Source organism: Pipistrellus hanaki, assembly GCF_964339955.1.
Source record: "Pipistrellus hanaki genome assembly, chromosome: 9".
Lineage (NCBI taxonomy): Eukaryota > Metazoa > Chordata > Mammalia > Chiroptera > Vespertilionidae > Pipistrellus > Pipistrellus hanaki.
Genome location: NC_140511.1, coordinates 76484182 through 76507826, shown reverse-complemented (window position 1 = coordinate 76507826; position 23645 = coordinate 76484182). Strand labels below are relative to the sequence as shown.

At 63.1% G+C, this 23645-nt stretch overlaps 1 protein-coding gene across 1 annotated transcript; it reads left to right on the top strand.

Annotated features, from left to right (window-relative positions):
• The first annotated feature begins 323 nt into the window (after nucleotides 1-323).
• Nucleotides 324-22177, top strand: VWCE (von Willebrand factor C and EGF domains). Its single transcript, XM_084893664.1, has 20 exons — nucleotides 324-443; nucleotides 2554-2648; nucleotides 2750-2839; nucleotides 3129-3257; nucleotides 4305-4421; nucleotides 6406-6522; nucleotides 7245-7373; nucleotides 8292-8734; nucleotides 8804-8897; nucleotides 10207-10289; nucleotides 12082-12169; nucleotides 13748-13833; nucleotides 15955-16072; nucleotides 16438-16523; nucleotides 17601-17697; nucleotides 18627-18709; nucleotides 19745-19835; nucleotides 19908-19990; nucleotides 20274-20361; nucleotides 21384-22177. The coding sequence occupies exons 1-20, from the start codon at nucleotides 334-336 to the stop codon at nucleotides 21929-21931; spliced, it is 2775 nt and encodes a 924-aa protein (XP_084749790.1). The 5' UTR covers nucleotides 324-333; the 3' UTR covers nucleotides 21932-22177.
• Nucleotides 22178-23645: the final 1468 nt, after the last annotated feature.

The following is a 23645-nucleotide window of genomic DNA, read 5'->3' as shown; positions in this document are numbered from 1 at the left end:
GGGAAGCGGGCAAGGGCAAACCCCGCCCCCAGGGGTCCCCGATCTTTGACCCCATCCGGGACTCTGCGCCTCCCCAGGCGGCCGCGGGCGGGCGGGCGGGAGGCACTGCCTTTTGTGTGCTTCGCTCCGAGGTGCGGAGACCCTCCAGCCGCGCGGGATCCCCTCGCGGCCCCCGGCCCCTCCTCTGGGCGTCCCGGCCCCCTGCTCGGCCCCGCGTGCCAGCTGGGGGCGCGCTGGTTCGCTCCCCGCGGCGCCAGGAGGAGGGGCGAGCCCGGGAGCCCCCTCCCTCGCCGGCGCCGGAGCCAGCCCGCCGGGGGACGCGCGCCGTCCGTCATGTGGGCCGGACTGCTCCTGGCGGCGGCCGGCGTCGCGCTCCTGCTGCCGGGGGCCCCGGCCCGCGGCTACACCGGGAGGAAGCCGTCCGGGCACCTGGGGACGGAGAGGTGAGCGCCCCGCGCCTGTCCCGCCCTGGTCCCGCCGCGGGGGCGCTCCCGGCGGAATGGGGCGCCCAGAGCCGCCGGCACCCGCGAATCGGGGCTCCCCTCTGGCGTCCTGTCCGTGGGGGCCGGACAAAGAGACTGAACTGTGCCTCGCGCGCATCTCTGTGCCCGGGTCCGGGCCGTCCTGGCTGGGACTGGGGGGCCGGAGGGCCAGGCGCTGGGGAGCCACCTGAGGGCCCCGCAGCGCAAACCTGGGCGGGGAGGCCGGAGGTGCTGCCGCCTGGTCTCCAGGTCGGCGGGCTTCCCGGAGAGCGTGCGGGGCTCTCCGGGCCGGGCCTGGCTCCGGCGCCGGCGCCCGGGGGAGGGGGCTGTCCCTGGCGCGGGCTCTGCGCGCCGCGGACCTTGGACCCGCGGGGTCTCTCGGGTCACGTTTCGGTTTCCGCCTGTGGGTGCGGGTGGGGGTGGGGTGTTTGTCCCCCGACAGACGCCGCCGCCCCCTCGGGTCCGCTCCGGCCGGTCAGCCGAGCACGTGTGTGCGTGATGCCGCGGGGGTAGGCGGCGGGAGGGGCGGGGGGACGGGCTGGAGCGCGCAGCCGGGCGTGGGCCGATGCCTGCGGGGTGGGGGCGCAGGGGCGCCCTGCAGGGGGCGCAGCTCGCAGCTCAGGCTCATAGGTGTTTGCTGCCGCTGCTGCCGCCGCCGGTGTCTGCTCAGATTCCAGACTCCGCGTTCGGGAGCTTTCCTGCCACCTGTCTCCCCGCCGCGCCGCCCCGAGGCCCAGGGCGTCTCTACATCTGCCAGGGGCTGGCTCCCCTTTCCTTTCAGAGCGGGACTGGGGAGCAGGGGCTCAGTGTCTCCTTCCCCGGCTGCTGACGTCATCTCTCTGGCTGCAGCCTGCCTGTGGGTCCCCCTCCTCCAGGGCCCCCCTGTTCTGTGATGACCTCAGAGCAGCAGGCTTCAGAGGACACGGTGCGGGCCATTTCCTGCAGACATGCCTGTGCTCAGACAGCTTGTCACAGCTGGCAGGGGCTTCTCCGCGGAGGGGCGGGTCTGTCTTGTGCACTATGCCCTCAGCCCTGTGGCTGTGCCAGGGCCCTCAGTGGTGCTCCCAGAGGCCTGGCCGCAGACCGTGCCCATCAGCCTCCAGACAGGTGGAGCGCAGGCGGGGGAGGCTTCCTGGGTCCGGTTCTGCTGCGTGGGCTTCCTGCTGCCTGCCCATCCCAGAACCAGTGGTAGGCATGTCTGCGTTCCCCTCCAGGCCTGTATCCTGAGCTCCCTCCCACTCAGCACCCTCCTGCCCACACATGGCCGTTCCTGCCCGCTTGCCCAGCCTCTGGGAACTCCCTGATCCCACTCAGCTCCATGCCAGGCCTCTGTGGCCCCTGTCTCTTCGAGTTTGTTCTCACCTGGCTGCTTGTCCAGCGCCCCCGCAGGCGGGCTGCACTGAAGCGCTTCATCCAGCAGTGGGCATAGTGGGTTCTTCTTCACCCCTTCGGCATCCCCCTTCCCGAGATGTCACCTGGGGAGGGACGTGTCTAGCTGCCCTCCCCCTTCTGTGTTTGCTGGCTCCTCTTCTTAACCTTTCCCTCAACAGCCATTTAGTGAGCACCTACTATGTGTCATGTACACATAGTAGGTGCTCACTAAAAGATGAAGCCCTTGTCCTCAGGGAGTGGTAGGGGAGACAGACCGTGAATAAAATCAACAAGTTAATGAGCACTTTTACGTCCCAGGGAGTGAGTGTCACGAAGACAAATAAAGCAAGGAAGGGCCCTGACTGCGAAGGTGACGGGAGCAGAGACATGGGTCCCAGAGGGATGGCCGGGTGTGTCAGAGGAAGCCCTGAGGCAGCCACACCAGCGGCTCTCCATCCACTGCCGCTTCCCTCCGCGGAGCTGAGGCCCCGGCGCGGCCCTCTCTGCTGGCCATGCCGCTCTGTGCTCACCGGGCCGGTGTCTGTAGGACAGACTGGGTCTGTCCGGGTCCCTTCTCTCTGGAAACTTCTGGTCGCCTCTCCTGCGGGTCCTGAGAGCTGCTTGTTGAGTGACTGGCTTGGGAGGCGCTCGCCCCTCTGCAGATGCATCGGAACGTGGAATGTGTTCTCCTCTCTTGCAGACGCCAGCTGGGCCCCCACGTCTGCCTCTCGGGGTTCGGGAGTGGCTGCTGCCCAGGCTGGGCGCCCTCCATGGGCAGTGGGCACTGCATCCTTCGTAAGTGCCTGTCCCCGGGCCCCAGACATACTCCCCAGCAGGCACTCCTCCCTGGGCTGGGCAGAGGGCCCCGCCTCGCCCCTCACTCCTTTCTCTCCCAGCCCTCTGCTCCTTTGGCTGCGGGCGTGGCGTCTGCATCGCTCCCAACGTCTGCTCCTGCCAGGATGGAGAGCAAGGGCCCACCTGCCCAGGTATCGGGGGCGGCGAGGACTCCGGGGAGGGCTCTGAGCACTGAGGTATGTGCCAGGCACTGGGCACGGTGTGCTAGCACGGCGTCTCCTACTACCTAGCAGCAGGCACTCCTTCCCGTTCTATGGACGAGGAGACGGAGGCACAGAATCAGTGGCTCCCAGGTGCCGTGGCTGTGGGTGGCAGAGCTGGGTTAAACTCAGAGGCCCCTTCCCAGCAGAACTCAGGAGGAGTGGGGTGGGGCGGCCGGGCCTGGGCGTGGCGCGCTCACCTGTGCGCTGCCCGTTGCAGACGCCCACGGGCCCTGCGGGGAGTACGGCTGCGACCTGGCCTGTAACCACGGCGGCTGCCAGGAGGTGGCCCGAGTGTGCCCCGTGGGCTTCTCGATGACAGAGACGGCGGTGGGCATCAGGTGCACCGGTAAGAGGCCTGGGCGCCGGGGAGAGGAGGGGCGGCAGGAGCCATGCCCCGCCCTCTCCTGCCAGGATGGTTCCAGGGAGATGCCAGCCCAGGGCTGGGCTGGGAGAGCGGCAGGGAGGGAGGATGGAGCCAGAGGCGTGTGTCCCCTGCTCTTTCTCCTCTCCGGGGCAGGCGCAAAGGGGGGGGGGTGGCAGTGACGGGCCTGGGGGCAGGGACTCCGGTGCAGACCAGAGCGGACAGAGCCGGTGCAGAGCCGTGTGGTTCTCGGGGGCAGGGGGGGTGTTCTATGAAGCAGGGGTGGGGAGGTCTGCCTCCCAGCCCCCCTCACCCCTCAGGCCTGCACCTCCTGGAGCACTGCTTGTACCCAGTCACCTGCCCTGGGTGCTGCCCATCGAGCCTTAACCAGCTCCCCAGCCCTGACCCCCGCCCCCCTCCCTCCCAAGCAGGAACCCGTGGCCTCCTGCCAGGCTGGGCTCAGGTCTCCCCTGTGCTTCCCAGAGCTTCCTCAGACTCCCCTCCTCCCCCCACGGGCCCCTCCCCCCGGAGCCTGCTGGTCCTCTGCCATCTCTCCCCCGCTGAGACCGGCTCACACTCCGGCTGGGCCTGGGTGTTCCCTGTGGGCGCATCTCACGGGCACGGGTGGCCTGAGGGCGTGTGCACGGCTCCTGCCCTATCAGACTGGAACCATCTGGGGAGGCAGCGCCGTGTCTCAGTCCCACTCGTGTCCTCAGTGTCCCCTGCGGGCCTGTGCACCCAGCGGTGCCAGTGAGCATCGCAGGGCCCTGCCAGCCTCCTGCCGCCCTCTGTCCCGTGGGGCTGCCCGGGCGGGACGGCTCAGCTGGCCATCCTCTTGGCCGTCAGTCTGCGGGGGTCAGAGAGGAGGCCTGGCCCTCGGCCTCTCCCGCTGGCTTCCCTGTCATCCGCAGTGACTCTCCTGCGCCTGGCCTTTCTCCCTGGAGGGGGGCACGGGGTCCGTGCGGGGCGCTTTCTCCCGGCACCTGACCAAGGGCACCGTGTGCCACGCCAGGCGGTTTCCTCTCTCCCCAGACATCGACGAGTGCTTAAGCGCCTCTTGCGAGGGCCACTGCGTGAACACGGAAGGCGGGTTTGTGTGCGAGTGCGGGCCGGGCATGCAGCTGTCCGCCGACCGCCACAGCTGCCAAGGTGAGCGGCTCCGGGGGCGGCAATGAGGCTGCGGAGGCTGGCAGGGACCGGGTGGCTGGGCTCTGGAGACAGGCCCAGGAAGGAGCATCCTGCCTCAGCGGCCCAGGCTGGCGGGGAGCAAAGCCACCGGGGGGACGGGGGTAGGTGTGGGGGACCCCCGGAAGAGGAGGCGTCTCCCTCCTAAGGGAGCAGGGTGAGCGGCCTGTGAACACCCCTCACGATGGAGGGTGACTGTCCCTTAGGAGTTAGGTAAGGAAGCACTCGCCCACGAGGCAGCGGCCTCACGTCCCCGGGCCCTGCGGGGTTAGCCTCTGTCGTGTGATGTTGTCATCGTTGTAAGAAACGGCTGCCAGCTCCAGGCCTTCCCCCACTCCCGCACCTGCTCTCCCGGCGAGCGACCTGGTGCTGTGACAGAACGCCGGGACCGGGCGGGGCGGCTGGGACAGCATAAGGTCAGCCTCCCAGTTCTGGAGGTGGAAGTCCAGGTGCCCCCACTCCGTTCCTGGTGAGGACCCTCTTCCTGCCTCGCATATGGCAGAGGGAGGGAGCCTGGCTCCGGGCTTGAAGGACAGGGCAAGCCCAGGGGCAGGGCAAGGATGGCAGTCTGGACCTCCAGGTCCCTTAGCCCGATGTCTCTTCTAAGGGCACCAATCCCATCCTGAGGGCCCCACCCTCCAGACCCCCCTCTTAACACCATCACTTGGAGGTTATGGCTTTTCCAGGTGGATTTGGGGGACACAATTCATCCATAGCACCTGGTTATCAATCCGCCTGCCTCTCCCCAGCACATGTACATACACACTCACACACACACACACACACATGTACACACACTCACACACACACACACACGCACACACACGCACACACACTCACACACACACACTCACCACTCACACACACACACACATACACACTCTCACACACTCACACACACACTATCACAGAGATGTCATAAGAAATGAACAGCTCATGGTCCCGGACAATCGTGTCTGGGCACCTCAGTAAGTACCATGGCTGCGTTTTCTCATTTTGTCCTCCAAATTATCCTCTGAAGTTTATTTCCATTTTCCTGATGGGAACACTGAGCCCACAGACGTTAGATAACTGGCCTGAGACCATGTCGGAGCTGGAATTGGATCCCAGCCATTCCGCTGCGTGCTTTCCCCTCCAACAATCTGCCTTGGCAGTCTCTCCCCATCAGGGCCAATAGCCCTGCTTAGTTCTTTGAACTGCGGCCTGGTGCTCTGGGTGCAAACATCCCACAGCTCCAGTCCTTCTCCTACGGATGGACTCGTAAGGTTTCGCCTTTTCAAATACCAGCTCGGAGAAGCTTTGGCAGGAGGTGCTATAGCAGCTGGGTTTTGAGGTATGAGTAGGAGTTTTCCAGCATATGAGACCAGAAAGGCAGTTTAAGCAGACAAGAAAATGTGGGCAATGGGGAGGCCCACAAGAGTGGGGTGCACTTGGAAGATGGCAAGAATTAAAGCCAGAGCAAAGGTGAGGGGCAGGGGAGCCCATGGGAAGGGCAGCCCAGGGTTTGTGAACTATGGTGCTGCGGCAGTACCTGTGGGAGCCGGGGAGCGGGAGGGGCCTGGTCAGAGGTGCCCTTTGGGGGGCTGTGCAGAGGGAGGCCTGGGAGGAGCACGGGGAGAGGCAGGGAGGTGCTCGAAACTGCTGTTTTCCAGACCCTAGCCCCGTGGTCCCAGCCTGTTTCTGGCCCCAACTAAGCTCCTCTAACATTCTGATGCCCCCACCCCCGTGACATGTAATTCTTACTATTCAAAAAGCAAACCCCTGTTCACATGGAGGGAAGGCTGATCGGGGGGACTGAGGAGTTGATACACGGATGTGAGCACAGAGGACGGGGTTAAGGTGGCCTCCCCCCGGCCCTGAGTGGGGCAGGAGATGGCGATGAGAGGAGGGACTGCATGTTTCCACAACGCCATGGGGAACGAGCCCCAGCCTCCCCTGTTCCCTCCAGACACGGATGAGTGCCTGGGGACCCCGTGCCAGCAGAGATGCAGAAACAGCATTGGCAGCTACCGGTGTTCCTGCAGACCCGGCTTCCATCTCCACGGCAACCGGCACTCCTGTGTAGGTAAGGTCGGGAGGACCCTGTCGTCTTCCCACTTAGGCCCATCAGGAAGACGGACAGAGCGGGGATGGACAGAGCTGTGGCAGGCAGTTGGACTTCCTGTCCCCAAGCCTGTGAGCACCTGAGCCTTTGCTCAAGCCGGCTACACCCCAGGGCCCTCCCTTCACCCGTTTTCTTGGCTGCCTTCACTCCCCTTGGGGACCAGAGCACGTTCCGCCTCAGTGCCTCTTAGTGCCCCTGTCTTCTCAGCCCATCGGCAGGAGTCTCCAGCAAGGGACCGGCGTGTGGCTGGAGCTCGGCTCCTGGGGTGGAGGGGGGTCTCAGGGGCCTGGAAAAGGACCTTGTTCCAGCCGACGTCGGTGTTTGCCCTGTAGCCCGAGCAGGGCAGTGACTTTTGAGACTTTTCAGATGGGGCCACACCACCGACACCCGGTGGGTGGGAGGGTGCGAGGTGTGGATTGAGGTTCCCAGTGGGCTGCTCCTCTCCAGCCAGCACTTGATCTTTGCTGCCTGCTGTTGGGGGATGAGTCCCTGGCCCACCCATTAAACGCCAACTATCATGCATGACCCTACCAAGGGCACTCGCATAGACTTCCGCCCCACTGCCAGGCATCTGAGCCACCCACACCCCGGGCAGGGAGGCCCCGGCCTGGTGGCCTAAGGGATGGTGGCAAAAAGGCTCGGTGGCCTGACAAAGCAGCCGTGGCAGCGAGGCTCTCCCGCAGATGTAAACGAATGTCGGAGGCCGCAGGAGAGGCGGGTCTGCCACCATGCCTGCCATAACACCGTGGGCAGCTTCCTGTGCACCTGCCGGCCTGGCTTCAGGCTGCGGGCGGACCGGGTGTCCTGTGAAGGTTAGTGACCAGCCCCGCCTCCCGGCTCTCGGACCCCCCCTTCCCTACCCCACCCTTAGCCCCGCCAGGCCCCGCCCTCCAGTACCAGGCCCCGCCCTCCAGCACCAGGTCCTACCTTCCAGTGTCAGGCCCCGCCCTCCAGCACCAGGCCAACCCTCTTCCTTCTCCACCCACTATTGTTTTTGATTCATCTTACAACACTTCACTTTCTTCTTCCTCCCTCCATTGCTTTATCCATTCTTTCTCCCTTTTCACTTCATTGTTTCCCTAGCCCCCTGGTCGGCAAAATGCGGCTCTCGAGCCACATGCAGCTCTTTGGCCCTGTGAGTGTGGCTCTTCCACAAAATACCACGGCCTGGGCCAGTCTATGTTGAAGAAGTGGCATTAGAAGAAGTTTAAGTTTAAAAAATCTGGCTCTCAAAAGAAATGTCAATCGTTGTCCTGTTGATATTTGGCTCTGTTGACTAATGAGTTTGCCTACCACTGTCCTAGCCCTTCTGTTCCCCCCCAAATGGTGAAAGAAAAAAAAGGGGAGCGTGTGACATAGGAGCCCCGTAACTTGGGCCCCAGGGGCACTGTGGACAGTGGTGTCAGCTCCATCTGCCATACTTTGCCGGCGAGCCTGGAAATTTAGGTTCGATGTATAAAACCGAAGGTGCTCTTTCTAGTCCTTGGCGAGTGCTCTGGGGCCTCGGCTCATCCCGGGAGCTCCCCTGGGCAGCAGGTGCACAGCCCCCCCTGCAGCCGCCTGCCCTTCGCTGCTTTCCCATCTGTCTCCCTGTGACCGTGTCGCAGCCCCAGGACTTAGAGCCCAGCAGCTGGTGTTGGACCCAGCGTGTTGGAGAAGGTGACTGTGGTGGCGCTGGGTCCGGCTCCTCATCCCACCTCCCTCAGGACAGCCCTGTGCTTCCGTTCCAGCGTTCCCGACAGCCGTGCTGGCCCCATCCGCCATCCTGCAGCCCCCGCAGCCCCCGCCCAACGTGCTGCTGCTGCTTCCCGAGGCCGGCCGGCCCGCCCTCTCCCTGGGACGCCCCCCTCCTTCTGGGGCTCCCGGGGCCCCAGCGGGAGTCCGGACCACCTGCCTGCCCTCTCACCCCTCAGCCCCACCGGCAGCCTCCCCTTCTGTCCTGGCGAGGCTGCTGGCCACCCCGATGGCCACCCTGGTGCCTGGCGTCCCCCTGTTGGGGACCCTCAGACCTTCCTCACAACCGCACGAGAGGGCGGGGGTTACCCCTTCCTCGCCCAGGGGCCCCACGGCCCCACAGCCCACTCCAGGGCCCTCTGCCTGCTGGCACCTGGGAGCCACGTACGAGTCCGGGAGCCACTGGACAGCGCCCGGGTGTGCCCAGTGCTGGTGCGAGGTGGGTGCGAGGCCTCGGGCTGCCCCGGTCGGGTGCGTGGTCTCGTGGTGATCGGAGCTCTGCTTCCAGGACGGGGAGGTGACCTGTGAGGAGGCTCCGTGTGAAGCTGCCTGCTCCCACCCGATCCCCGCCCGAGATGGCAGCTGCTGTCCGTCCTGTGCAGGTGGGAGCTGGTCTAGGGCGGCTGGGGGTTCCCCGTGTGGTCCCACCTCTTCCCTCCCCCAGTTCTCCTGCGGCTCATAGGCTGCTTCAGACCTTAGGGTTACCTGCAGGGGGACCCCTGGGCCCTCCCCAGAGCTTCCATTGAGCACGTGTGAGGTAGGGCCAGGAATCGGAATTCCTACCAAGTTCCCAGGCGATGCTGCTGTCCAGGGACCTCAGTGAGAACCGCGGGTCTATGCTGTGATATCCCTCAGGGGGGACTTTTCATCTTTTGGATCCCTCTGAGCTTCATTCATTCATCCATCCATCCATCCGTTCACCCTTTCATCCATTCATCCATTTGTCCATCCATCCGTCCATCCATTTATCTATCCATCCATCCATCCACCCGTCCGTTTGTCCGTCTGTCTGTCCATCCGCCCATCCATCCACTTGTCTGTCCGTCCGTCCGTCTGTCCGCCCATCCATCCATCCATCCATCCATCCCATGAGTCTCTGCACATGCGCACTGCAGTCCCTTTCCCTCGCCCCATCCTGCAGCCAGAGGAGTAACCCTTTGTAAACGGTACCCCCTTCTGATTTTCTCCTCCAATCTGCTTGCAGTTTTTCTGCTGTTAGGACAAAGACCCCACTCTTCACAGGCCCTTTAGCAGAGCTCAAAACGCACTGAGCACACCCATCGCTGGGTCTTGTCAGAGAGCAGGTTCTGTTGGGAGGAGCTGGGGCCCGAGTGCACGTTGTGATGTGGGGGCCGCGGCCGCTGCACTTGGCGTGGCCGTGAGAAAGCCTCCTGCGGGCTAGGGTAGCAGGCCCTGCCGGCTTTCTGGATGGCAGTCGTGACCTCTTACCGTGTCCTGACTTTGTTCCGAGCGGCAGGGTGAAGTGCTGGGTACTTTACGTTTGCGCTGTGGACCCTTCTAAGCCCTCTGCGGGGCACAAGCTGGCATTCCCACTTTACAGGAAAGACAGCGGAGGCCCAGGGCGGGAGGGGCGTGGCCAAGGCCGCTGGAGACCAGGGCAGGAAGGCAGGTTTGGAGCCCAGGCTGCCTTCCCCACAGGAATAAAGGGTCGTGCTCTCAGCTCAGTTTTGGTTTCGTCAGACATGCATGCCCCCTCCCTGGCCCTCCCAGGGGCATCCTGTGGGGTGTCCGCTCTCCAGGGTTCTTAGCCCACACAGTGCTGGGACCTGGACCCGCCCCTCCCGGGCGCCCCGCCGTGAGAGGCACAGGTGCCTGCTGCCTGGAAGGGGGCGACACCACACGCTCTGCTTTGAGGAGCCTGACCCTCCTCCGCCTGCTTGTCGCCCACAGGCTGTTTCCACAGTGGCGTCGTCAGAGCCGAGGGCGCCGTGTTCTCCCCTCCCACGGAGAACTGCACTGTCTGCGTCTGCCTGGTGAGCCTGGGCGCCCTTTGGGGGTTGGAGGCGGGAAGAGGGCGTTGGGGGTGAGCTGGTAGAACGGAGGGAGAGTTGGAGGGAGAGTTCTCAGGCTGTAGATTTTGGTCGGAACCCGCTGAGTTGAAAAGCCTGGGGGATGTGAGGCCTGCAGGTCCGCGGAGCCAGCGAGGCTCTGCTGAGTCGAGAGAGCCAACTGGCAGCCAGGCCCGTCTGTCCGGTGAGGGCGGAGCACAGGTCCTGGAACCCCCACCAGGGAGCTGCTTTTCTCTCCGGGCAAAGTGTTTGCCAGCACAAGGAAGGCGCCCTGGTCCCAGACTCAGCGTGTGGAGAGCACGCTGCTTTGGGCAAAGCCTCCTCCAGGAACACGTACTGAGCACCTACTGTGTGCCAGGCACTGCCAGGCGCGGTCACGGGTTGGTTATGAGCACCCAGTGCGCACCAGGCAAGGGCTTGAGTGCTTTCACCCGTTTTCTCACCCGAGGCTCCTGGTAGCTGTTCAGGGTCAGCTTGACTGTCCCTATTCTACAGATGAGAAGACTGAGGCTGGGAGGAAGCAGAGCTGGGACATGAGCCAACCAATCCTCACTGCCACTCTGAGCATCTTTATTTTTAAAAAAATATATTTTATTGATTTTTTACAGAGAGGAAGAGAGAGGGATAGAGAGTTAGAAATATCCATGAGAGAGAAACACCGATCAGCTGCCTCCTGCACACCCCCCACAGGGGATGTGCCCGCAACCAAGGTACCGTACATGCCTTTGACCGGAATCGAACCTTTCAGTCCGCAGGCTGACGCTCTATCCACTGAGCCAAACCGGTTTTGGCTATTCACTTATTTAAAAATATTTTTTTACTTATTGCAGAGACAGAGCGAGAGAGAGATACATATCAATGATGAGGGAGAATCACTGATTGCTGCCTCCTACACACTGGGGGAACGAGCTGGCAACCTGGGCCTGTGCCCTGCCTGGGAATTAGACCGTGATCTCCTGATTCCTAGGCTGACGCTCAACCACTGAGCCACACTGCCAGGCGTTTTTCCCCTCTGACCATCGGTCGTTAAAAGCAGCCCTGGCCTGGCAGCGGCGAGGAAGCTGCAGTGCGCGTGGGGTGGGGCACGCAGACACGGTGCACCCATCGCCGAGCCCCTTCTGGCGCCACGCGTGCAGCAGCCGAGCGCTTTTGCAGGTGACTCAGCTCACCTGATCCTCAGCCTCCCTGAGAGCCGGGGCAACCGAGGTTGGAGGGCGATGGACGTTAGAGGAGGACCCCGGACTGGGTCTGGCTGGCTCCATGGCCAGAGGCTTTTTGGTTTGAACCTCAAGTGTTTAAGACTCAGTTTTAAGTTTGACGCTTTGAGCAGCTAACGTAGGCCCACTGGAAGGCGTCCTGAGGAGGAGCCCTGGCCTCTGTGCTGGGGGAGGGGGGGGGGGAGGATATGCTGTGGAAGGCTGGCGAGGCGTCCCGTCTCCCCCTCCACGCCCCCCCCCCAGGGGGCAGGCAGCACCCTCTGCCCTCTGGTCCGGCCCTCGCATAGGAAGGGGAGATGTTCTGAACACCCCAAATAAACACCAGGCTCTCCTTGCTGTGACCTCGGCGGCATTTGAAGGTCTGGGAGGGCCATTAGGGGTTTCTGTAGCTTATGCATTGGAGGGGAAGCCTGGTGGGTGTGAACCGGTGGGGAATGGCTGGGGGCCCCATAGCCTGGCTCCCCCCCCTCCCCTCTTTTTCTCTCCCCTCCCGTCCCCTCCCTTCCTCTCCCCCCACCCGCCGCCTCTCCCCTCCTCAGGCTGGAAATGTGTCCTGCATCTCTCCCGAGTGTCCTCCGGGCCCCTGTCAGACCTCCCCGGAGTCGGACTGCTGCCCCTGTGCTCCAGGTGAGTGACTGGGTGGGGGTGGGCGGGAGAAAGGAGCTTGTTAGTGTGTTCTGGGGAGATGGGTCTTTTGAGTGTATTTTTGGGGGCGAGGTGAGTGGAGGAGAGAGGAAGGGATTGACTTCTGCTTAGACACCCAGATCAGGAGAAGCATTTCAAACTGCCTGTTTTAGTTGAGCACCTACTATTGTACATACTCAGTGGTTTGGTGCTAGACTGGGCTCGAGGCCTGGCCTGCCGTCTGGCCCCGGAGGCACCTCCAACACAGGCAGACAGGGGTGGAGCCCACGACGGAGAGGGGCCTCGACCTCCCCACTGCCGAGCTGGTCCTTTCTAAAAAATTTGGTTCTGGTTCCCGGGATGACCTCACGCCGTCACCGGCATTCCCTGCCGGCTCAGTGCTGCGCGGGCACTTGCCAGACTGTAGGGCACCGCCCCAGGGAGCACTATTTGTAGCTCCATTTCATATTGGAGAAAACAGGCTCAGAGAGCTCAAGGCACTGCCTGAAGGCACAACAGAGGACAGGCGCAGAGCTGAGTTGGCATCGTCTTAAAATATTTGTTCTTTTTTTTTTTTTCCCCCAAAGGCTTATCTTTACCTTAAGCAAGCCCTGTAACATGCTTTCTTTTTCTTTTTTCTTTTTTTATTGATTTTCCACAGAGAGAAAGAGAGAGGGATAGAGAGCTGGAAACGTCGATGAGAGAGAACCATCGTCCAGCTGCCTCCTGCACCAGGGATGTGCCCGCAACCAAGGTACATGCCCTTGACCGGAATCAAACCTGGGACCTTTCAGTCCACAGACTGATGCTCTATCCACTGAGCCAAACTGGTTTTGGCAAAATATTTGTTCTTTTAAATGTTATGTATTGTTTTTAATTGAAACGTCCTTTTGAATAGGCGATGTACTCTTAGGAGGTAGGAACTGTTAGCAACCCCACTGAGGCTCAGCGAGTCACTCTCCGTGGGTCGTGTGGGTGGGATTTGAACCCAGGGCAGTCTGGCTGGTGTCTGCTGGGCCTGGCAGGTTGGAGGCTGCTGTTGCCTGTGGGGGATCTTCGGGTGAGAGGCTCTCCCCAAGTCCTCCCAGCTCCCCCGGTGTCTGGCCAGTCTCTTCCTCGTGAGCTCTGAGCTTCCCGTGCCCTTTTGGTGCAGGACGTTTTTAGTTGTGGCTCATTCTCTGTCATTTTTTAAGTAATAGCATGTTAGATGTATGTATATGCATTGATTTCAGAAAGGAAGGGAGGGGAAGAGAGAGAGAACCAGCAATGATGAGAGAAAATTGTGGATCAGCTGCCTCCTGCACTGGGGATCAAGCCCACAACCCAGGCATGTGCCCTGACCAAGAATTGAACCCTGACCTCCTAGTTCATAGGTCAGCGCTCAACCCCTGAGCCACACCGGCTGGGCTGTGACAGCATATATTTTGTTGGGGTGTGGGGGGGAGAAGTGAGTGGGGTTCTGGGGCGTGGGCTATGCTGTGGAGTGCTGTGGGAGTGCCAGCCTCTCCGAGCTCCCCGCCATCACTCCCCTTTTTCTTCATCTGCCCCCACCCACGGGCCTTCTCCCTTTCCTCTCTGCAGGGAGGTGCCATTTCCAGGGCCGGTGGCATGCAGACGGGGCCGTGTTCAGTGGGGATGACGACCAGTGTACCACCTGCGTCTGCCAGGTGGGGGCCGACATGGGGGTGACGGGAGGGTGCAGGGCCCAGCCCTGACCCGGGCTGCCTCTGCCAGGAGGAGAGACGCTGGCATGCAGAGAAAGGGAGACCGAGGCAGCAGCGGGCTCAGGGACCGGCCCTCACCAAGGCCTCCCGCAGGCTCCTTGAGGTTCATCCTTCTGCAGGGCTATGTGTGGAGCACCTACTGTGTGCGTGGGGCCATGCTGAGCGGTGGGGACACAGCAAGGCGCAGACAGCCCAGTCCCCTCTGTCAAGGGCCCACAGCCTCGGGGGGGATGGGCAGGTGACCAAGCTCCTAGCCAGACTGCAGGCTCCGGGAAGCCTTCTTGGAGGGGGATGCTAAGGCCAGACCCGAGGAGGCTGTAGGCGGGTGCTGTTAGGTTGGGCCTGGGGCGGGATTCTCCTGGAGGTGATGTTCTGAGGGAGCGCTCCGAGAACGGGAGAATGGGTGAGGGGAGCAGGAGCAGGACAGGCAGGGAGGGAGCCAAGTGCAGCCACGAGAGGCTCAGGCTGATGCCCTGGGGCCAGAGTGTGCATTCCCTGCAGCGATTGGCGGCGATTGGCGATGGAGATGGGATGGGATGGAATGGGTGATGGGATGGGATGGGGATGGTATAGGCCATGGGATGGGGGATGGGATGGGTGATAGGATGGGTTGGGGGATGGGATGGGATGGGTGATGGGATGGGTGATGGGATGGGATGGGATGGGTGATAGGATGGGTGATGGGATGGGATGGGATAGGTGATAGGATGGGTGATGGGATGGGATGGGATAGGTGATAGGATGGGATGGGGGATGGGATGGGATGGGGGATGGGATGGGATGGGGGATGGGATGGGATGGGATGGGTGATAGGATGGGTGATGGATGGGTGATGGGATGGGTGATAGGATGGGTTGGGGGATGGGATGGGATGGGTGATGGGTGATGGGATGGGATGGGGATGGGGTGGGTGATGGATGGGTGATGGGATGGGGGATGGGATGGGAGATGGGATGGGATGGGGATGGGATGGGATATGGGATGGGATGGGCAATGGGATGGGTGATGGGATGGGATGGGATAGGTGATAGGATGGGTGATGGGATGGGATGGGATAGGTGATAGGATGGGTGATGGGGATGGGATGGGATGAGCAATGGGATGGGTGATGGATGGGTGATGGGATGAGTGATGGGATATGGGATGGGATGGGATGGAGATGGGGATGGGATGGGATGAGGATGGGATGGGGATGGGGTGGGTGATGGATGGGTGATGGGATGGGTGATAGGATGGGATGGGTGATGGGATGAGTGATAGGATGGGTGATGGGATGGGTGATAGGATGGGATGGGATGGGATGGGTGATAGGATGGGATGGGATGGGATGGGATGGGCGATGGGATGGGGGATGGGATGGGATGGGATGGGATGGGTGATGGGATGGGATGAGGATGGGGTGGGTGATGGATGGGTGATGGGATGGGTGATAGGATGGGATGGGATGGGATGGGATGGGTGATAGGATGGGCGATGGGATGGGCGTGTCAGAGCCTGGAGCAATGGTGGCTTGTGTACGCTCCTTGGTTCCCCAGGGAGTTGAGGCCAAAGGAGCCATTGGCACCTGGAAGACATGGTGCTCATTGGCCAAGGGCAGTGCCCAGGGGAAGGAGCCTGTTGGGGGAGGGTGGGGGGAGCTGATAGCCTCGGCCTCAGACACAGTCGTGAGAGGCTCTGCCAGCCGGGCCAGGGCCTGGGGCTTGGCGGCGCTGCTGGCGGTTTAAATGGTGGCCCGAGCAGATCAGGTTGGTGTGTGGGAAGTTGTCTGTCTGGCTGCAGAGGGAGAGCAGGTCAGGAGCGCAGGTGGCAGGGAGCCTGCGCAGATGCTGCCTTGCAGAGCGAGGGGAGAGCTGCTGGTGGCTGTGGCCCTGCGGGCAGGGGACCCTCCAGATGAGCAGCTGGCACATTCCCAGCCCTCTCCCCCCCCCCCCAGGACTTGCCCTGCCTCCCCCTTGCTCCCTGGAGGTTTCTGTCGCTTTAGGAGGGGATGGCAGCCCCCTCCTCAGCCCTCCCTGGCCCAGGCGGGGAGCTGCCCTCACTGGCCGTGCCCTCGGCTTTCTCCAGAACGGGGAAGTGGACTGTGCCTTCACTCCGTGCCCGGAGCTGGGCTGCCCCCGCGAGGAGTGGTGGCTGGGCCCGGGGCAGTGCTGCTTCACCTGCCGGGAGCCCGCGCCCAAGACAGGTGAGCGCCCGGCCGACCGTTCGTCCGGGGCTGCACCAGCACAGGCCTGAGGGGGCGGCCGAGCTGCACCCTGGGCTCAGAGTGCCTGTGTGTGTGTGCATGTGCGCCTGTGTGTGCGCCTGTGTGTGTGTGTGTGTGTGTGTGTGTGTGTGTGTCTGTGCGGTGGCTTCTCTGTGTGGATGTGTGTTCACGGGTGCACGTGTGAGGTGTGTTGGTGTGAGTGGGCCTGTGTACACTCACGAGGGTGCCGGGCAGGGTTGAGTGTATCCCCTCGGAGCTGCGTGCATGGCCTGGGTGAAGGGGGCGTCTGTCCTTGCTGGGGGGCTGGGGACCCACGTGTCCTCCTCCCTCGCTGTCCCGGCCAGGCTGCTTGCTCGACGACAACGGGGCAGAGTTTCCGGTGGGACAGATCTGGTCGCCCGGTGACCCCTGTGAGTTATGCATCTGCCAGGTGAAGACAACCTGCGCGCCTTCAGCTGCTTTCCGGCTATATTCTCTGCCCCCGCACCCCGAGCGAACCGCCCCTCCCCCCAGGCCTCGTGTCCCAGGCTCCCTGCCCTCCAGGAGCTGGAGCTGGGCTGCCTCAGGCCCTCAGCCTGTCCCCGCCCCGTCCAGCTCCGGGTTGACAGGAAGGGCTGTGACTGGCATGTGCTGACCCTGGAGACTCCTCGGCACAGGCGCTGGGCGTCCCCTCGGGGGGGCGGGGAGAGCGGGTCCCCGGGCACAGGCGAAGGAGGGCCCTGCTGCCAGGGGTGCAGGCCTTTCCTGTGAGTGAGTGTCGTCGCTGGTGTGAAGCATGTGGCCACGTCGCCTCAGAAACGGCGAGGAGAAGGGGCTGGAGGCCAAGGGTGGGTGGCTGGACGTGCAGACACATTCGCCCCGAGAAGCGACCGTGCGGGCTCCGTGTCTCAGTGCACCGCTCCCTCTGCTGCGGGAGCCAGGCCCTTACCTGTGTGCACGGCGGCCCCGCACCATGGGCTGAGGGCGTCACCCTGGCCTGGTGGGGCAGACCCCCCCCATCCTGACCTGCTGCTCAGACCGCTCTCCTGCGGCCACAGGGTGACAGGTGTGCACCCGCTGGTGAAGGCTGTCCCTCCCATGTGCTGAGTGTGAAAGGCCTTAGACCCTTACGGACACGGAGGGTGCCCTTGGGGTTGGAGTGGGGTTGTGGGGAGGTCACTCGAGAGGTTCATGGGCACTCAGGTGCTTAGGGGACAGAAAGCCGACAGGGCACTTGTCTTCTGACATAGACCCCTGGGGGGGCATGTAAAGGGGATTTTACTGCACTCCATGGGTGGGGTGGCCCAGGGGCCCAGGGTGATGCCAAGGGCAGAATTGGGGCTCTCACCCCTTCCCAAGTCGTGGGTCCTCTTTGTGGGAGACCAGCCCCTCCTGCAGCATCAGGGCGTTTTTGAGGACAAGCCTTGGCCAGTTTGCAGCCTTGCCCTCTTTTGGGCGGAACAAGGGGTGAGTGGTATGAGACTGCGGGATCACAGTTGGGGTCTCGGTGAAGTTCCTCGTCCCTCAGGCAGATGGTTCCGTGAGCTGCAAGCGGACAGACTGCGTGGACTCCTGCCCTCACCCCATCCAGATCCCGGGACAGTGCTGCCCGGACTGTTCGGCAGGTAATCCCCCACAGGCAACAGGCTCCTCCGTGTGGAGCACTGCACAGCCGTCCAGGCCATCCTTACAACTGCCCAGTGGGCAGCCCCATTTCACAGATGAGGAAACTGAGGCTCAGAGATGTGAACTTGCTCCTAGCAGGCCCTGACCGGGTGCAGGAGGCAGATGGGGAGATGTGCCCAACCTGCAGCCTCGGCGGGTGGCGAGGGGCCAGACCGGGGCCAGTGCGGGGACAGTGAGCGCGGGAGAGTGGCAGTTCATTCACAGAAGCTTCTCCCTTGTTTCAGAAGGAACAGCTCAGAGTAGGGCATTTAGAGCACACAGAGCAGAAATAACCAAATGAAGAAGGGCCCGTTACCACTCTTAAATCTCATGGCTCTGTTTTCCTAGTTCTTGGTGATATACTATCTATGTCTATGTCTAACATATCCATAATATACACCTCTATCTAACATACACTAGATACGTTATATATATTGTTCCCTTTAAAATACTTCCCTACTGTCTCATCCCCTGCTTTTTTACCTGCTAGTGTGAGGTAAGTATGATCAAGGTTTCATGTGCATGGGGCCTCAGGGGGCGGTGGGGGGGGGGGGTGTGTGGAGGAATGTTCTGGAAGGTGGGGTTTGGGTTTGGCTGAATGGGGGAGGGCATGGCTGTGGCACAGGCACCAGGTGTCTCCTAGGCCTCTGTCCTGTGCACCGGGTGAGGGGTAGAGGAGGAAGCGCCTGACCCAGGGGCTGGGCTAGGGGACCCCATGTGACCCCTCTGCCGAACCTGTGTGCTGTCCCAGCCCCTGGGGCAGCTTCGCCAGGAGCAGCTGACCTGTCGCTCCCCAGGGAAGCATTGACCTTTGCCCTGGCAGGAGCGGGGTCCCGGCCATCCCCTCTGCTCCCTCCCACCGTGGCGCTCACCGCGTGCCTCTCCGCAGGCTGCACCTACAGAGGCAGGATCTTCCATAACAACCAGACCTTCCCGTCCATGCTGGACCCGTGTCTGAGCTGCATCTGCCTGGTACGGCCACCCAGCTGCCCATCGGTGAACTCGCCGGGGTGCCCCAGCTCCTGACCCCAGAGACCTCAGGAGCAAGGTCACTGCTGGGTCCTGGCGGTATGGCCCCTCAGCCTGCCCAGCACTACCCAGGGCCAGGGGATGGTCCACCTGCCCTGAGAAAGCCCTCTGCCCTGGCGACCGGGGCAGGGGTTCTCCGGGGACCCGGGCTGCGGCCCTTCTCTGCTCACACAGAGGGCCAGGCTCTGGCTCTGCAGCCTCGGCCTCCAGATCTGGCATTCTGCACCTACCACCCCTGCTCTCAGCCCTGGGCAGCAGGAGCTCAGTCCGAGGGAGAATCCAGCGGGAGAAGGGGAGGTGGGCACCACCACTGGCTCCATCTGCGAGTGGGAAACTGAGGCACAGAGACGGGCATTTGCTCAGGCCCCACAGCTGGTGAGCTCAGTGCCAAGAGCTGAACCCCCACACTCGGCATCTGGGCTGGGAGCGCACGTCTGCCCAAACCACCTGCCCCTCTGCCTGAAAGGTGTGTGGTGGCCGGGCCGTTAGTGCTTGGTGGAAGGGAACCCCCGTTGCTGTCAGGCCCAACAGGGTAGAGTGCCCAGGGAGCTTTGCTGGGGAGGGAGGGGCCTGATGCTGCGTGGGAAAGGGCGGGGCCTGTGGAAAGGGGCGGGGCCTGCAGAAAGGTTGAAGGACCATCTCTGGCCTCCAGTGGCCACGTGCTCTCACAGTGTGTACATCGGGAGCTTTGGCCTCCGGGCCTCCCTGCTGGGGTTTGGGTGCTCGCTCTCTTGGGCAGTTCATGGATTAGCTCCCCTGGTGACAGATGAGCTCTGTGCACAGGGCCGGGCCCTTGGCCTGCGGGGCTTGCATTTCAGCGCGAAGACAGACTGACTGAGCCACCCATCCCCGCCCCCTTCCCCACCACGGCTCTCTCCTCCGACCGCGGTGGTTCTGGTGGTCACTCAGTGGCTGCGTTACCTGTCCTCCGGGTGTCCCGCCGGCCCCCGGTCGAAGGGCCTGTTTTGTGTCCTACAGCTGGGCTCCGTGGCCTGCTCGCCCGTGGACTGCCCCATCGCCTGCACCTACCCTTTCCACCCTGACGGCCAGTGCTGCCCCGTGTGCCGAGGTGAGTGGGATCCGTGCCCCGCCCGCGGCTCCGGGCGGGCCTCCGCTCACGGCCTCTCCTCTGCCCCTGCAGACTGCAACTTCGAGGGACGGAAGGTGGGGAACGGCCAGGTGTTCTCCCTGGACGATGAGCCCTGTACCCAGTGCACGTGCCAGGTGAGCTGCTCCCCAGGGCTGCTGCTGGCCCTGGTCCCTTTGCAAAACTGAGGCCCGTAGCGCGGGTGAGCCCCTCCCCTCCCGCCCGTCTTCCGCTTGGGCACCTGCCTGCATGTCTTCGGAGGTGACCTCCCTCTGCGGTTTTGTGAGGTGTCGCTCTGCAGCCTCGGCCTCCGGATCTTGCCGTGGGTCGGTCCCACGGCTGGTGCAGCAGGCCTTGGGGGGCTGCTCTGGGCAGGCGGGGTGCTCTGGGCGTCCTCACCTGTGCCCTCTGCTTCCCCAGCTGGGAGAGGTGAGCTGTGAGAAGGCACCCTGCCCGCCTGCCTGCGCGGACGCTGCCTCGCCCCCCGGGGACTGCTGCTCCTGCCCAGGTATGCGGGCCAAGAGTTCGAGTCTCCCTCCCCCATGTCCCCCCCACTTTCCCTCCCCCCCACCCCCCGTCCTCTTCCTATGGACACGGAACTCGTGGCGCAGGCTGTGGAACCCCAGGCTCCGCGAGGGGATGGGGCTTGCTCGAGGCCACATGGCCAGCGCCCGGTGAGCCCCGCTGGGGACCGCTGTGTGACAGGGTTGTTTCCCTCCACCCCCACCCCACCCCCGTGCCCTGGCTTCTCCAGGGTCTCCTTCCTTAATTGCTTCCTCTGCTTTCTGTCTTTTTGGGAAATTAGAACTCAGGGACTGAACCCCTTTGCAGAGGGCTCCCTGCGAATATGTATTGAGAGCTCCACGTGTCCGGGACCTCCCGGCCTTTCCCGGCCGCTGAGACGGGCGCTGCCATCACCCCCGTTTCCCAGGGGAGGCGGCGAGGCACAGGGAGGGGAAGTGAGCGCCCTAGGTCACATGGCCGGTGGCTGCAGAGCCAGGAGTGGAGCATGGAGTCCGGGCTCAGCTCCCGCGCTCTCTGGACTCCTGGAGTTATTCTCACCTGTTTGCCTTCCTCCATCATCAGTGTTCGCCCACGTGGTCACTTTCTCGGGTGTAAAGGGGAGACAGGCCGCCGCCGGGGTGCACAGGCTTCACGTGGCCCCGGCTGTCATTTGAAAAGCTCCCAGCTGTTCGCCTGCTCACTGCCGCCTTTTTGTTGGCTGTGTCCGTGGCTCCTTCCTCTTTTTCTGTCTGTAATACACGCACTATGAGAGCAGGCACCGTGTTGGTGGATCCTCGGAGCAGCCCTGTGCGCTCATTTCACAGATGAGGAAGTGGAGGCCTGGGCAGTCATGTGCCACACGCCATCAAGGCCAGTGCGTGGTATGGCCTCTGTCTGCTCTCCTCCGGCTGGTCCTCACCGGGGTTCGAGGCTTGGGAGAACGGAGCCCAGGCCCGGGCCCTGTGCAGCGCCCAGAGCTGTCTCAGCTGTCGGAGAGCCACTGTGTCAGTTTGCCCCTCTCTCTAGATTCCCTGGAGGTTGGGCAGGAGCCCCCCCCTCCTGCAGACACGGCCCTGAGTCCCCGCGGAGCCCCCCAGAACCCCGCCACCTGCAGCTCCTGCCCAGGGCCCCTGGCAGCCCGGCCTCAGCAGCCCACGCCCCACTTCCTCCAGCTCGTCCTGAGAACCAACGTGTCCAACCTGCAGACTTTGTCCCGGAGCCACTCAGGGAACCAGGCCTCCCCCCAACCCCCCGACGGGCCCTCCCTGGGGCCTCCCACCCCCACAGGAGCCTCCTCTCTACCTCCCGCCTCTCCTGGGGCTCCCGCTACTCCAGAGCCTTCAGCCACGGCCTCTGGGGCCCACACAATGTCCAGATGGCCTGCACTGGCCCCTGCCGTCCTGCTGGGGGCTCCAGTCCTCTCCACGGCAGACCCGAGCCCCCCAGAGGCCCCCACCACCCGCCATGGCCTCTCTCCCACCACCTCCGGACTCTCTGCGGTGACCGTGACCGCCAGCCCTGGCGCCCTGCAGCCCCCAGCCACGATTGCGAGTGAAGAGGGGCCCGCTGGGTGAGGGACCTCCACGGAGGGCCACTGGGAGACGCACCGAGGGAGCCACTGGGGCCAGCGAGGGCCACTTCCCGGAGCTTCCAGCTGTGGGACATCCTTGGGGCTGACAGCCTGTCTCCCCGCTTCCCGGGGGTGTGTGGGAAGCCTGAGAACCAGCCTGTCCTGGCAGCGGCCTCTCTCCTGCCTTTGGGAGAAGGCTGGACTTCCCGCTCTGCAGGAGGAGGGTCAGCGGGCCCTGATGCCACTGGGATTGGCACCGTGTGGCTGCCCTCCCCAAGGTTTCCTAATTAAAGGCTGCCTCAGTTTCCCCGCTGCCTGCACATTAACTTCTCGCCTCGGAAAAGTGGGAGACCTCCCCCCACGCCCACGGGTGAGAAATGGTACCCCTCCAGCCCCCAGCTGGAGAGAAAAGCCGGCCTGAACTGGGGCTGGGGGGGTCTGTGTAAGGCCCGCAGGCCTCTGTCGCCGGGAAACCTCTGTGGAGCAGGGGAGGCGGATGGAGGGCGTTGCAGGTGGCTGGGGACCTGGGGGGAAGTGGCAGCAGGCACCGGTGGGGGCAGGAGAGGGGACACCCCCAGGCCTGGCCAGCCCTCTGGGAGCCCGAGGCTGCGTGGCTGTGTAGCGTTGTGCTGAGGCAGGCCGAGGGGGCGGCTGTGTGTCCCCATGTCCGCCCTAGCCGCCCAGCAAAGCGGTGAGCGGTCATTCGCCCCGGCAGCTCCCTGAGCCGGGCGGTTCCTGGTGAGGCTGATGGCCCAGCGCTGAGCTGCACTAACCCACAGCGGGTCCCTGGGGTGGGGCGCTGCAGCCAGGTTTCCATGACAGGTGGGAAAGGGCCGTGTGTCATTAACAGGCCCGTCAGATGCACGGAGCGGTGCTTCAGGGTGAGGTCTGGGCGCCCTGCTCAGTAGCCACCTGCTGAGGGACTTGGGCCCAGCACCCTCGTCTGCAGGGTGGGGCCTCCCAGCCGAGTTGTGGTAATGCCTCTGCGTGTCTCGGTGGCTTGTGACCCTGTGCAGCCTCCTGCTCTGCTCCCGGGACCCCACGCAGAATGGAAGTGCAGGGCCCTGGCTGTCTCCGCTGCCTCTGTGGGGGCTTCTCCGCCAGGCCAGCTGCCGCGTGGCAGAGGCTCACAGCACCTGTTTCCTCGTCGCTAAACCAGTCCAATCGAGGGCGCATTCACGTTTTAATACTATCCTCCCCCCAATAGAACCCCGCTAAACAATGTTCATTTCTGATAAAAAAAAAATGTGTGGGAGCCCAGTCTGTTTGGCTCAGGGGATAGAGCATTGGTCTGCAGCCTGAAGGGTCCCGGGTTTGATTCCAATCAAGGGCACATACCCGGGCTGTGGGCTTGATCCCTAGTGGGGGGCAAGCAGGAAGCAGCTGGTCAATGATTCTCATCAATGATGTTTCTATCCCTTTCCCTTCCTCTCTCTGAAATCAATACCATATATATATTTTTAAAAAGTTATAAAGAAATTATGTGGGAAAGGGAGACAGGAGGACAGCTGTAAACATTCCACCACTTTGGCCCACTGCCACGTGGCAGAGGCTCACATCTGGGACCTCCGTGGCCCAGAGAGTCAGGAGAGGACCCAGCGGCACTCCCAGCGCGAGGTGCGAGAACCTGCATCCGGGAGTTCTGGGTTCCAGGGGCCAGTGGAGAGGGACCCGTGCGGGGAGGAGAACCCTCAGGGACAAGAGTGGATGGGAAGGAT